At 45.7% G+C, this 14,390-nt stretch overlaps 1 protein-coding gene across 1 annotated transcript; it reads left to right on the forward strand.

Moving 5' to 3' along the window:
- The first annotated feature begins 2,691 nt into the window (after positions 1-2,691).
- LOC133392183 (BTB/POZ domain-containing protein 9-like) lies at positions 2,692-9,007 on the forward strand. Its single transcript, XM_061651394.1, has 2 exons — positions 2,692-8,306; positions 8,367-9,007. The coding sequence occupies exons 1-2, from the start codon at positions 7,448-7,450 to the stop codon at positions 8,486-8,488; spliced, it is 981 nt and encodes a 326-aa protein (XP_061507378.1). The 5' UTR covers positions 2,692-7,447; the 3' UTR covers positions 8,489-9,007.
- Positions 9,008-14,390: the final 5,383 nt, after the last annotated feature.

Here is a 14,390-nt window from a genome sequence, read left to right on the forward strand (position 1 = left end):
GAAGATTTATTTCGCTGATTCGTTTTATTTCCCTCCCCGCACTGTGTACCTTGGCGCGTACTTGTACTATTATTCGCACAATTATGCCCTTAACTGCTCCCGCCCGGTCAGTCAGTCAGCCGACACGACAGTGGATGATTAAGCAACCTGCCACTGTCACGGTAATGTATTGCTGGGAGTGTGCTGGTGTGCAGCACCAATTACTGTCGCGTGATATGGAACGTGTCGTTGGATCGCGAACACAACTTAAATGGCGCCATGACGGAACATGAAGTGATCCGTTACCACAGTACGCGTGTGTGTGTGAACCAGGCTGTCCGCTATCGCCTAAGGTGAGCAACATTCGCTTAATTTTCAGCCAATTCTACGTCGACGACGACGCTTTATCCGCGAAACACACCGACACACATCAGTCAATAAATGCATCCGGAACGGGATAAGGGTGCAATCATAAGTTCAGCTCGGCTTTGACAGTTCCACGCGGCAGGATGAATATTCATAGACAGGGTGTGGGGTGGAGCATTTAGAATACAATGCTCCACCCCACACCCTGGCTATGAATATGCCGTTCGCGCCCCAAGGACAACCAATATGCGTATAATACACAAAGCTATGGGCGCCTTAATTCAATACATTTATTTCCCTTCAAGGCGTTTGGCAGCCATCATAATGTGAAAGTCTGTTTGTACCCTTAAAGCGCTCCCTCTTCGGTTCATACCAACCGGCTCCGGGTGGTCGTTAAAACGCGTGCCGCGCTGCTCCGGCACCAGTAATTATAAGTGTATCGAATTGGCGGACCTTTTGATGATTGTGCCGTTTTCGGTGCATCACTCTTGTGGTAACGGTGCACTTGTAATATTTTATCTGCTTCGAAGCGCCAACAGAACTTCAACAACCGTTCTAGCGTGTTCGGTGGTCGATCACTTTGAAGGCGTTGTACCGTAACAAAATGTAGGCGTGTGTGTGTGTGCAAAAAACGGAAGGAAGGGGCTTCGTCCCGAGCGAACGAACGCTGTTCGGGGGACGTTTGCACCATGATTGATTTCTTAATTAAGACGAAAGCAGGTATCCTCTGCGGACGCTTTTTTCTCCAACAGTTTGCTTTAGGGAACACCTTCGCTTAGGTAGGGAAAGGTAGCGCCCGGCAACTTTTCTGGGCGTTGCATTCTAAATCGCGGGGATGCTTTGGAACAATGTGTGCGGTCAGCTTAGAAATTCAATTCGAAGCACTCAAAAACTACGAAGTGATCCCGGAGAAGTGAGACTTTTGGAACAAAACCTGTATCTAGACGGTATTCCACAGAGATACTACAAACGCATTTGCATACGGGCTGGACGTATGACAATAGGATGTTGTCTAGTTTGTGTTACGCGGGCTTTGGTCTGCGCGTTTGCGACCAAAACGCTTAATTAAGCACACGCCACAGGTTGTCGTGATTTATTTCCCTTTTGGGCTCGATCGTAGACGCGCTGGTATTCCATTCGGATGAGGGAATTTCGGTACGAGACGTTGCATCAAGATATGCCCGTGACAAACGGGGTGTAAGGTTGAAGAATTAGTTCAACCAGTTGGCCGATAACGAGCGTTAGATTAGAGGCACGATAGGGACGCTACCAAACTAGGCGATAGTGACAGTTTTTTCTGTCTTCGTTTTAGTTGTTTTTGTTGAAAAAATTACTCGAAGGCTATAATTGTTTGTTTTCAGTTTTTAAACGCCTGGACTAATAATTGGTTATGCTTAAGGAAGGAATAAATAAAATGGGGATGAAAAATGAGGGCGACAAAAGATAAGCATCGAAGGCAATGTGAAACTGAATATGATTAGTTCGGGGTTCGGTGCAAAACTCATTCATAACATGTACATTTATTTAAAATGAGCTATGGGCTTAGATGTTGAGGTAATAAAAACATAAAATTTTTCATCTTTGTTCAAGTTTTACCTAAAACCTTTGTCATTTTTTATTTTTTTAATAATTTTTTAATAACTAATTTATCTATATATATATAAAAATCTCGTGTCACGGTGTTTGTCGCGAGCAAACTCCGAAACGGCTGGATCATTTTCAACGAAACTTTGCACACACCTTATGGTGGTATGAGAATAGGTTTTAAGACTCACATCATTTTCAGAAGTTGCACTAAACTTAATTTATAAGCAATTTTCTAACTCCCATACAAAGGACATCATTGTTGTTGTTGTATACAGCACTTTGACAGTCGGTGTGAAGCGCGGTTTACACTCGGTGTAAGGTGCGGTTTACACTCGCTGTGAAATGCCTAGCGGTTTACGATGCTGTCACAAATATCCATAATGACAAAACAGAGATGGAGTGCTTTAGTTTGGGAATAATGAATTAAAAATACATGCTATTTCGCTTTGTCCTATTTGCTGTTTGATGTTCCAAAACGAACAAATATGCTTGCTTTAATAATTGTAACATAAACATGTTTGGTTACTGATGTTAAACTCGCAAGTGTAAACAAAGCAAAGCGGTTGTAGTGCCGGATAAGTAATTTGCAACTTCAAATACTTAATCGGCAACTAATAAAATGTGGTGTAAAACTAGGTTTACCGGGCCAGCTAGTTTTATAAATAAAATTAGGTCAAGAGAAGATCATTTAATCCTTGTTTTGCTTGATTCTTCGTTACTAATAGGGAAATTATCTTTGAAACATCCAAAATCGATCTATGTCCCGTACTCAACAGCTTACATTAACACATTACCCTAAAGCAGGATCAAATTTCGACACGCACTCCAGACCAGGCACAAAGTGTTCCGTCAACAATCTAATCAACGGCCACCAGTTCGTGCGTGCCTGCACACTCACCTCATCGGAAGCAATCTAGCACGGTGGGCCACAAAAAGATTAAAAAACACATCCACTATTTACGCAACAAAACGAATTCCCGGAAAGGTAGAACCTCGAACTCGGGATCATCGAACAAGATAAGTTACTGCCGCCGATCTTAACGCCTCCCGAACGAATCGGTCAACTTCAAAGCACGGCGCTACAGCAGCACGCCCGACGCAACATATGGTTCGGGAGAGATCAATTCCCAGGGAACGCTGTGTTATATTCTCGCGACCATTTTTGGGCAATAATTATGCCACTTAGCGTTGATTAGCAGCCGCTTGTAAGCGGGCATTCGGTTGCCCGGGGAAGACTCCGTGTGTGGCGCTTGCTTGTTGGTCGTCGCTCCGGCATCGCCAGGAAGTCGCCCCGAATTCTATGAAGCACTGTTGTGGATGCACCGAGTTGCCGGTTCCGGTCGAGCTACCTGCTGCATAATGGTCAGAGGCCGTGCCGACGAGTGATCCTTTTTTTTGTAGCTCAGTCTGTGCTGCGATGAACGTGCCGGACAATGACCGACCCTTTTTGGAAATGTGCAATGTGCGCAGAAAGTTGCTGTGTCCTCCGGTCTAAGTTTGGCCGGCAGCTTTGGACTACCTGTTGCGCAGTGATTGTTTTATTATTGTAATTTAGTCTTCAAACGGACGCGCACAGCTTTGGGATTTGTGCTTGCGCTGACATTGAAGCCTCACAGTGTGACGGTTTCGACTTTCCGACGACTCAAAGCACAAAATTTGTCCAAACCCCCTTGGAGTATTGGGCGGAATAACGAAAGTAACAAAAAAAAAGCAATGAAGGACAAGCATCCCGCACGTCAGGAGTTCTCGATGTCGGCATCTCTCTATGACAGGGTGAAGCTGACAGTCGTTGCAGGCTGGGAGATTTCGCTTGTTTACGGCCCATATTCCATTAATAATGTTAGTGACCACCGTGACTGCACGTACTGTGAAATCGGTCCGAGCCGGCTTCCTACAGCGCCACCCGGATCGAATGGCACAGAGCAAGTTTGTCGTCCAGCTTGCAGTTAGGTGCAGTTGCAGCCGGAAAGTCTTCGTACGCATATGGCACAATCCTGGGCACGAACACTGGCGACAACATTGCGCCACACCAGCGGGCGGTCCGCATGGCACATGTGCAGCACGTTCGTGCAACAAGCGCTGTGTCTTGGGCATGCCTGCCACGGGCTTTGGCACCGATTTCACGGTGGCCAGTGTAGGACGACGAACATCACCGGTCCTTCCTGGTAATGTTGAGGAAGAAAAAAAGAAAGAAACATTTCGAATCCCCGAACGTCCGTCACCATGCTAACCGGTGGCCACGTGGTCCTGATTGCTGTCTCATTTGCATAAGTACTCCCGGGACCGGGGGGTGATGGTTAGCCCACACACTCGACGACAACGACGATGACGACAGTGCGCACTCCGGAAGGGTGCAGTGACATCGCGAGCGACCAACAGCGACGCTCATTGTGGACTGATGAATATTTATTTACTAAATAAATCCCGCTGAGGTCTTCAGGGAGGAGGGTTTCTGCCTGGCGACATTGGCTTATCAGCGATACGATCTGCAACAAATTGGCATCCGTCAGCGCAGGCCCGTCCTGGGCGTTCCAAACCACTCACTGAGAACACACTCCTCCCCCCCCAGTGGGACAGGAAGTTCCCAGGCACGGCATGGGTGACGAGTGCATCTGTTTTTGGAAAGCAGCAAAAAAGCTGCAGTCCCGCTCCCGGGGACCACTTCAAAACTGCTTAGTTATGCACTTCCGATGGGCTTGATGGCAATCGATCGAACGGGACACTCCAAACCAACCCGACGGAGCGCGCAAACGCGCTTGAAACGTTGGCCCACCCCGATCGTTTGCTCACACAAAAAAAAAACCCCGGGCAGCCCAAAACCAACGCAAAAAAGTCAAGGCTCAACTCCGCGTCGATTTGTGCTCGGGTTGGAAATTACGCCAGGGCTCGGCACGCGGACGCAGAGTGCCACCCGCGTCGTGGCGTAAAGTAGGTGATGGTGCGGAGTCGGTGTTGGCTTGCCGTTTTGTTTTTTTTTATGTCGTTCTGTGGTACTAAACACGATTGCCTGCACGGGCGCGAATCGGGGCATGCTAGATTTTTGCTCTTAATCAACGATAAAGAACTTAACGACGAGGGCCCGAGAGCACCGATTTACGATCTCGTGCGATGCGGGTGGTTAAGTTGGCGCGATTTTCGTGCCGACCCTCGACAACACTGAAATATTGTCAAGGTCGCACAGTGGTCGCTGATCTCATCGTCACCGTAAGTTACCGACGTATCAGTTTTAATGCCAAAATCAAACGCGTATGTGTCGATATCCATTTCAACCTGCTGGGCCGATGGATGATCGAGTAGATCACCACTCCTTCGATACACAAGCGCACCTCCCGCATAGTGAGCTTAATCACGCCTGCAGGACCTTGAAAGAACACCTCCAAAAAACGGTAACTAATCGATGAAAAATGAACTTTGCAGCGAAATAGATTGAAAGTGACATGATCTTGATGATGTGTTTCTTTTTTTTTTGGTTAATTTTTGCACTCCCGCCTCGCCTGGTGCTATGATACTTTGCATAATTGATTGACGAGATAGGGCGCGTTTCGACAGGAGCATGCACGATTGGGTGCCCCATTCACTGCGGGCTGCCCGTCTGGGTGCAGAGCCATGTCCTTGTCGAAATGTGAGTGCAGTGCGTACATTGTACTTTTGTGTGATCGACTAGAAATAGATCGCAGATCGAACTGTCATGTACATTATAAAAACGATCATTTGTCATGCAAAAAAGAAAAAAAGAGTCTGAAGTCATGTTTTTCGTGCCTCGTAGAGTTGATTTCGGAGTTTGAGGGGAGCAATAATCCTTTACTATTCAAAACTTATTAAACCCATACATAAGCCATCTTCATCAGTATTGTCACCTTGAAAATACCATCTGGTCGCTGGTATTTGATAATGCTAGTCGTTCTTAGCTTAGAAGCATGAATCAAACAATTCTGACGAAAAATAGTGAAAAATGATTGCATCCGTCAATCAGTAGTTAAGCCACTTGAGCCAGGAGTCGTCTTGGCCCTTGTTTCCATCCCAATCCATCACACTTGCATGCCCTCCTGACAACCTCCGCGTAACACTAGCGCTGTCAACGGTCGCGTCCGCACCGGAAACGGCCTCAAGGAACGCGTGCGGGCTGCATCCATCACCCGTACGAATGATAGGGCCTGTCCCACCCGGATTGGACCTCTGCGGCAACGATCATCAGCAAGATACGCTCGTTTTGCTCTTTGCGCGTACTGTTGGCGCACGCGTCCGGCTTGCGATAAGCATGCTGCGACCGGACAACACACGAACGTCGTCTGTTTCGGGGTCGATTGATGGACACTCGCGGGAAGTTATCTAGCCGGGCTGAAACCACTGACCTTCCTTTCTGGGGCTGCTGCGCGGTGCTCTGTCCATGGGGGTTTTTGTTTTTGTTGCTGTTGTTGTGTGTATGTAACTGTTATAACTTTTTGTTGTTAATTTATGTTCTCCGCAGCAGCAACACACGCATGGCGAAGCGGATACGCGGTGATGAGTTTTGGTGCGATTTTGCCATAAACGGAAGTAGAACCGTGGCGCGTGGTGTGTCCGGTTCAGCGGAATCCTTCACGGGCCAGCGGAACTGGGAACCGTGGACGAAAATAGTGCGCGTACCCCGGCGTCCCATCGAATCGTCGCGCGCATGTGCACTTTAATGCCGCATCTACACGGTGAAGGGACGTTTTTTTGATTAATAGGCCCTGTTATAATGTGGGTTACATGAATAGCATTGCGTGGTGGTGGATCATATTTGGTTTGTTTTCTCAGCGCTGACTGATTGTGATCGGTGGCGTGTTGTGTGAAGGGCAGTCCGCTTCACCTACCGTCCGATTCAGCGGGGTATGTTCTAATCGAGCACGATCCCCTGCAATCATGGACGTGGTGCTAAAACTAATCAGAAAAAGGAAGCTTTATTGAATTGGCTATTTTTGGTAAACATCAACTCTTCTAGATGGTTTTTATGTATACATGTTAGGAAAACGATGCCATTCTTTGATTTATATATTGATCAAAAAGAAATCGTGAACCGCTCTACGTAAACACGACACGAGTATTCGATTTGAAACAAAGGATCCGTTTGTAGACGTTAATACGCAAACGTTTCAGCTTAGAATTTGGAAATAAACAAAACTCCCGAAATTGAGCTAGATGATCAATATAAACAACTTTCCGTTACTTCCTTCAAGAGAAGTACACACAACAACTTGGGTGGTTGTCCCACAAATTATTATGTAAATAAAGAAACTGCAACAAATTTGCTCTGACATGAAAGTCTTTGCATGATTTGCCTTGTTGAACAGTTGGTGAGCTCCTGCAAGGTCCCAACTTGAACACTGTTTGCAGTGCTAATAAACAGTTGAGTTGAGCGATATGCTAAAGAACTAACGCCTGAAATTTCGCTTCGCTCAGTGAGTTGTGTGCTTGTTCGTGAAATCGTCCCCGGATAATCGGCTTAATCATATCAATCAAACACTATTTCCCTGCAGATGATGTAAACTTCATAATGAAACAGTTTCTGCGGCGAAAGTTGTATTACGCTTGTGAACTGTCACCATTTCATCACAACATGACCGAAAACAGCCGCTTGTCCGTCGAAGAAATAGATCAAACAGCAGTGTTGGTAGCACAACTTGCACATTTGTACATGACCGCCGACAATGCGGACGTCACCTTTATCGTGCAGGGTGAATATCTTCCAGCGCATCGGAATATCCTGGCGGCAAGGAGTGAATACTTTCGGGCTTTGTTGTATGGTGGATTGAAGGAGTCAAAGCAGAATGAGATTTCAATGGATGTTCTTGTAGAAGCATTCAAGTATCTGATGACGTATATCTACACAGGCTGTTTGTCACCGAAACAAGTGAACCATGATGACTTATTAGACATACTCAAATTAGCCCATCAATACCAATTTATCGACTTACAGAAGGCTATTTCGGATTACCTGTGCAAAGTGATTTGCTTAGACAATGTTTGCGCTACATTAGATACGGGCCGTTTGTTGAATCTACCCGATTTAGCTTCTGCATGCTACACCTTTATGGAGGTGAACTCAGATAGCATCATAAAGCAGCAAATGTTTCGTACAATCTCCCATGACATCCTGAGCACCTTACTCGAGCGGAGCACGTTTTATGCTCCGGAGGTAAAGCTATTTCAAGCCGTCCTTGATTGGTGCCGATACAATTCAGAACAAGGGAATCAATCCGAAGAGCTGTTCAACAAGATATGCTTTACGCTGATGTCTCGGGATGATCTGCTGAATGTGGTGCGGAGTGCTAATGTGCTCAGCCAGAGCCGTCTACTGGATATACTGGCTGAGAAAGAAAGGTTAATAAAGTTGCCTTATCGTGCAACACCCTGTAAGCATACATTATGGAACGGTAGTTGCATGTGAACTGATTCGCCATTTCTATTTGCAGTGTTAGAGCTGACTATAACAATGAATGGGATTACATGGTACAATTCGTCCTCGGCTTCAATAATGGGAGAGCTTGATTTGGGTAAACATTTCCAAGCCAACAGCATTCGAGTGGAATTATAACCACACCATTATCATCGAATAAAGCCTGTCATACAAGTTTCATCCGATAAGCAGCGTTGGAGCAAAGGTGTCGAATGTGGAGTATCCTCTAAACATGAGATCGTAGCCCATTTTCCCATTATGGCTCTTCGTTTTATTCATATGTTACATAAAATATGTTACATATGTGATTGGTTTGTCCTTTTGGTTTGCGCTTTTGGAGATCAATTACAATAGATAGAACATTGTACGGTCAAATGTAAAGGAACATCAACAAATCGATTTATATCTATTGAATCAGAACCAATTTCAGGGTATTCTTTAAAACGTGAAATTGTATGAAACTTTGTAATTGACGTATAAAATGAAGTTTTATAAGACAAATCAAGACTCTCAAGAATCTCATAATTAAGCATAAAAAAAATTAAGATCATGATGTAACGATCAGTCTTTTAAAAGGATTCTTACTCTGTGTTGTAATATTTTTCACATTAATTCTGTTAAATTTTTTCTCAAATAAATCTGTCTCTTCGTAGCTAATAATAATAATAATTAGTTTAAATTAAATTCGTGAGTACTTCACTTCTGTATTTTTACATGTTTAACATTCTGGGCGCTGGCATTTTGCATTAGCATTCTGCGGAGAATCGGTCCGATCTGATGGTACAGTCGTCAACTCGTACGACTTTAACAACATGCCCGTCATGGCTTCAAGCCCCGAATAGACCGTGCCCCTATACGTGGGACTGACTATCCTGCTATGGTAACAATAAGTCAAAGAAAGCTAAGCTCACTCCACCAGTGGATAAAGGCAGGCCTTGACCGACAACGGTTGTTGTGCCAAAGAAGAAGATTCTGCGGAGAACACAGTACAAGATAAGAAAGCGGTGAGAGCGTTTCACTGGTTCACGTTCGTTCACTCTCTTCCTGATCCTCAGAGACAATGCCGGTTCTGCAATATGCGTTGAGACCAATCACAGAGAAGGAGAGTGTAAACAGCTGTAGATCGAAAACGATCCACACAGCACCCAGAGAGTGTTAAAATGCTCCTCCAATTTATTCACTGGAAACTCCATGTCTTTTCCACACCACTGCAAACAGCACCAGTTAGTCACCAGGGTTTGCGCGGGTACAGTCGCACCATTCGCAAAAACAATGTATGAACTTGAGCCGGGACCCATCGCTTATCAGCGCATCCGCTGACCAGCAGGTAAGTCACGCGTCAATGGCACAAGGCGCGTTCCCGTCGACCGTCAACACACCTACGAAGCGGCGTTGGCTTGCAAAACAACCCTTTCTCCTCCAACCATCAGCACCCGCACCAGATAAGATTATTCTAGCGCACGGCGAAAGCCTAGGTGCCGCCGATGGTGCACGGACCACCACGAACGACCTCATAACGGGCCTACACTACACCCTCCCACCCGGCCAATGGGAGTTCTGTCACGCTCGCGGTGATGGCGCAAATTGAAGCATATTTATAACCACGGCCGCCGCCGCTGCTCGAGAGCGGCAAGTGGCTTATCTTGCGCGCGGCGGATGGACCGTTGTTTCCCGGGTCTCGTGATCGTCACGTTCCCTGGCAGTGAACGCAAGGCCGCTGAGCTTTCGCATACCTCGTGCCTCGAGAAAAGGGTGATTTGGGAAGCAACAACCCCCTTTATGGTGTAGGTGCTATGTAGGGTGGCGTAAGTTGTTGCGCCGTAGCCTGTTGTTTTTTTTTTAATTGAGGCAGGGTGGGTAATGGGCTCGGCTTATGGTGCAAAGTCAGAATGATGTAGCATGAATGACTTGGGGAGAGTGTAATTTTTGGGAGAGACCAGGAACAAACATACGATGCGATACGAGCATTTGGTGGTCATTGCCTGGGAGTGGAGCAGAGGAAAAATGGAAAATCATATAGATATCGAATAGAAAGCACGTAACCTTGAAATGGAAACACTCCCCCTTCCTGAGATTACGCGTAAGTTGTCGATAAGGAGGCAAGCAGTGAGGATTACTGCTACAAGTAGACGGTGAGGGCCTTAGTGTTATAGCTTGTAAGTGATAGATTTGGCGTGTTGGAGAAACACCAAACTTATTGATGTGTTTTTCTTCGGAGCGATGACGCACAATAGCCTTTATTGGACAGTTACATGCTATAGACACGTCCATACAAAACGAAAGTTTGCGATCGATTGCTAGTAAACTGCATCGCAAAAAACGGCAGCTGGAAAACGACCGTTAGGACCACCAAATGCAGCGCTAGACTGTTTCGCCGAAGGAATAAAACCAAACCCACCAAAAAAAGCCATTTTTTGCTGCATACACCGTGCCTCACACAGAACATCATAATTCGAGTTGACCACCCAGAAACGCTTGCGGTGGTTCTGCGTCTGGGTCTGAGCAAGCGCCGTGCCACAAAACAAGCTCATTCCGCTTGGCAAACAAAAGAGCAAAACGGCAACAGCCAAAATGCCGACCGCCGGCTAATTGCTCAATTTTGAAGCACGAACCACTGAAGCTGGATCCGCCGCCAGCAGCCTATTTTTTCGCCCTCAAAATTGGTTCACGTGAAACCGGCCGGCCGGCCGACCGCCGGTACGATACCACCCAGCAAGGAAGAGCCGGACCGGGACCCGGGCTCATGGGCAACCCGTGGCCATGTACCAAGGCCACCGCTGCCACCCAAGCCCAAACTGCGGCAAACTGCCACCGGCGTTGGGGCTGCGCTGCGCTGGTTCGTACCCCAAAATTAAGACACTTGCCAAGTGTGTGTCTTCTTGCGCTTCTTCCATGATGGTTGGAACTCTTGGATGCGTCGCTTTTTGACTGCACTTCGATGCACAGCCGGATGAGCCGAAAATGAAATCGAGAGTTTTGCCTTTTGCAGCTACACCGATCCTGGCCCGAGCAAACACGCGAACTGATTATGCGCTCCCGTCCCACGACGGGTCGTCCACGGGAATGCTTCTCCCTTTTGCAGAGCAGGTTCCGGAGATCGCGTTGACTTCATTCTTGCGGGCAGAGCAAACATTCATTGTTATTATCTAAATTGCAGACTGTCCCGTCCGTGCTCGTGTCCAATATTTGCATACGCACTCATACGGGACGTGTACTCGCGTGTGCTGCACTCGCTGCCTCGAAAAGGCGGGGATCGTACTTGGCGTATGATCGGTGCAGCAAAACGTGCTCGTGTCCTGCAGAGGACGGACGGCGCTGTTTGTTTTGTGTTTGTGTAGAAAAGGGAACCCAGTTCCTATTTCAACTAAAAGCACACCGAAACAGGCTCAGGAACGCAACGGCAGCCAACCATCTGGTGTGCTACAATTATTAGACGGAAATTGCGATTATCCGTGCTGTAGGGGCTTGAAAAAAGAATGGAACACACACAGAACTTCGTCCCAGTCTGCTGTGGACAGGCGGTGCGGCCGGCACATAATGATTTAAATTAGCCAGTTTGAAATATTAATCAAAATGCGGCGTGCTACGGAAGCATAATAGTTGCGGTTTTATATCTCCTTAATGGATTGTTCTGCTGCGCAGGGGGAGATGGGGAGGGGGTCTGATCATGCAAGCAAACCTACTGGAAATTAGCAGCCATAAAAGCAGCACTCTACCCGAGATGATCCACTTAGTTTTGATTGAATTGAAGGCACTGTGGGGTGCAGTGTTTTGTTACTTCCCAAAAATAGCCCTGATTAGCCAGCTAATGTTTCTGTTGCTGCACACTGCAAAATGGCTTCTGGCTTCATGGCAAAATTACTTTATTAACCGATGAGCTGCTGCTGCGGGAAGATTGAGTTGTTGGATTAGCGGCACGTTTACTGAGGTTGGATTTATTTGTAATGATGTAATTAGGAGGAAACGGTTGAAATTGCTTAATCCAAGCTAAGAGTCCAAACCCTTCCCTTTTCCTTCTTACTTTATTGCATATTGTGTGCCGCATAAAATCATGGTGTTGTTTCTCATCGGAGCCTCAGAGCTTAAACTGCAGTAAGGGTTTGACCTTATGTATAATAGTTGTGACAGTACAAATGTTAGTAAATGGGGTAGTGCATAAAATATCGAAATTTATAACCAAGTCAGCAAATCGCATATGCAATTCCACTGAAATTCTTTGCAGCTACCTTGTTGCAAATAAATAGCAAAATGCAGCATACAGTGTAATTGCCTTAATTTATGTTATGGTGTAGAATAAAGTTTAAAAGTTATGATTCCACTAATGTTGCTAAATTATAAAAATAAACCTTTGGAGCTTCCGTCTTGGCCGGCGCAGCGGAAAACGGAAGGAAAAAATAAAATAGTATCAATTCAGGTAAAATTTTCACATAAACTCCGTGAAATCGTTTACCACCTCTAGCATTAACTGAACATTCTCATACTATCGAATCACCTACATTTACTCCGTAAACATTCGCTTTTCTCTGTACCGGTTTTGCGGTTACTGTTTTTTATTCCGTCTAGCACTTAGTTTACCCCAACCCATCGAAAAACGCATACAACATTACCTTGCACCTGATAATGAAGAGGAAGGTACGCAACTCAACAACAACAACAACAAAAACAACATAGCAAAATGTAGCTCAAATACAAACACCCAGCCACGGTTAACGGTGCAGAGCCCGGCGCAAAAGTACACGTACGAGGGCGAGTGCGCGTCGGCACAGACCCGGCCAGACCGGGAGCTTTCGCATACGCGCGCTGACCTCGGTGGGTGGCGGTTTTATTGCTAGTCGGTTGTTTGGTTGGCTGTTACTTTTTTTTTTGCGTCTGCCCCGGCGTCTGTACACGAGTAATGAGGGTGAGAACAAACACAGTGCAAACGGCAACGGCATTCAGGGCCACCGGCCATTTAACATTGCTCGCCGTTTAGTGCGACAAGCGGATAGAGCTTTCAAAACATCTGTTCAAAAGATAATTGATGCGCTTTGTGATAGGCGGACAGGTTGGGTTTGGTTTGGGGTTTACTTTTATTCAGATTTTTACCCCTCCCAGGATTGAGGGAGATTTTTCCTTTTTGCTTATCGTCACATTAGCGAGGAGCGCGTGCCAACCGAAGGTGTCGCGGCAGATATGGAACCACCGTAAGATACGACCACCGTCAGAACAGATTAACAGTGTGGTTAGACGTAGCATTGGGGAAATAATTAGGCTGTTGCCCTTTCCAAGTACCCGCCTGGACCTGGACCTTGGCTTTACTTTTTGAATGAGGCAAACACAACTTTATATTCAATTGCAGCATTAAAAAAAAACATTTGTTTTGACTCGTTTGATTGACACATAGCATCGTTTGGAGCTTGCGTGTGTGTTTGTGTGCCACATTTCTATCAGTAAGCGATGATAAGGAGGCACACGATTCAAGCATTTTTTTTGTACTGCTCTCATTATTTTCAACAGAGGTAGCGTTAAATAATTATGTTTACCGTAACGCGTGTGTCTAATTATAACCGATGAACGCATACCGAGCAGTACTTTTGTCCGGTAATTGAATATTCGCCCTTTAACATAAAAAAAGAAACAGACAATTTTCGGATTAAGCAGTTCCGCGATAAGCTTATTTTGGTTCCATTCTTACGAAAGGAACTTTCCATGCCACGCGAACGGTTCGCGATTTTGCTTGTTGTTTTGGTTTTAGAGATAACACGTTGTAATTTTAAATGTCGGCCAAATATTACTTTATTTTGTTTATGCTTATTTCATGTCATATTATTGCGGGTTCGGTCATTGTGTCACGATTGCTCACACGATTGCAATAAAATAAACACAAACAGCGATTGAAAAATATGAAAAAAGACATTAAAAGTTTTCTATTTCTATTTCAATCATGATAACTACCATAATTGTAATGTGCATTCGATCCTTACGTGCGTAAGAGTCCTGGACGTTTGTAAAACTGTATCTTTAGTTAAGACTTTCAGAGGTCAGAAGGGTCAGAAATTGG

This window comes from Anopheles gambiae, chromosome 2 (assembly GCF_943734735.2).
Source record: "Anopheles gambiae chromosome 2, idAnoGambNW_F1_1, whole genome shotgun sequence".
In the NCBI taxonomy this organism is placed as follows: domain Eukaryota; kingdom Metazoa; phylum Arthropoda; class Insecta; order Diptera; family Culicidae; genus Anopheles; species Anopheles gambiae.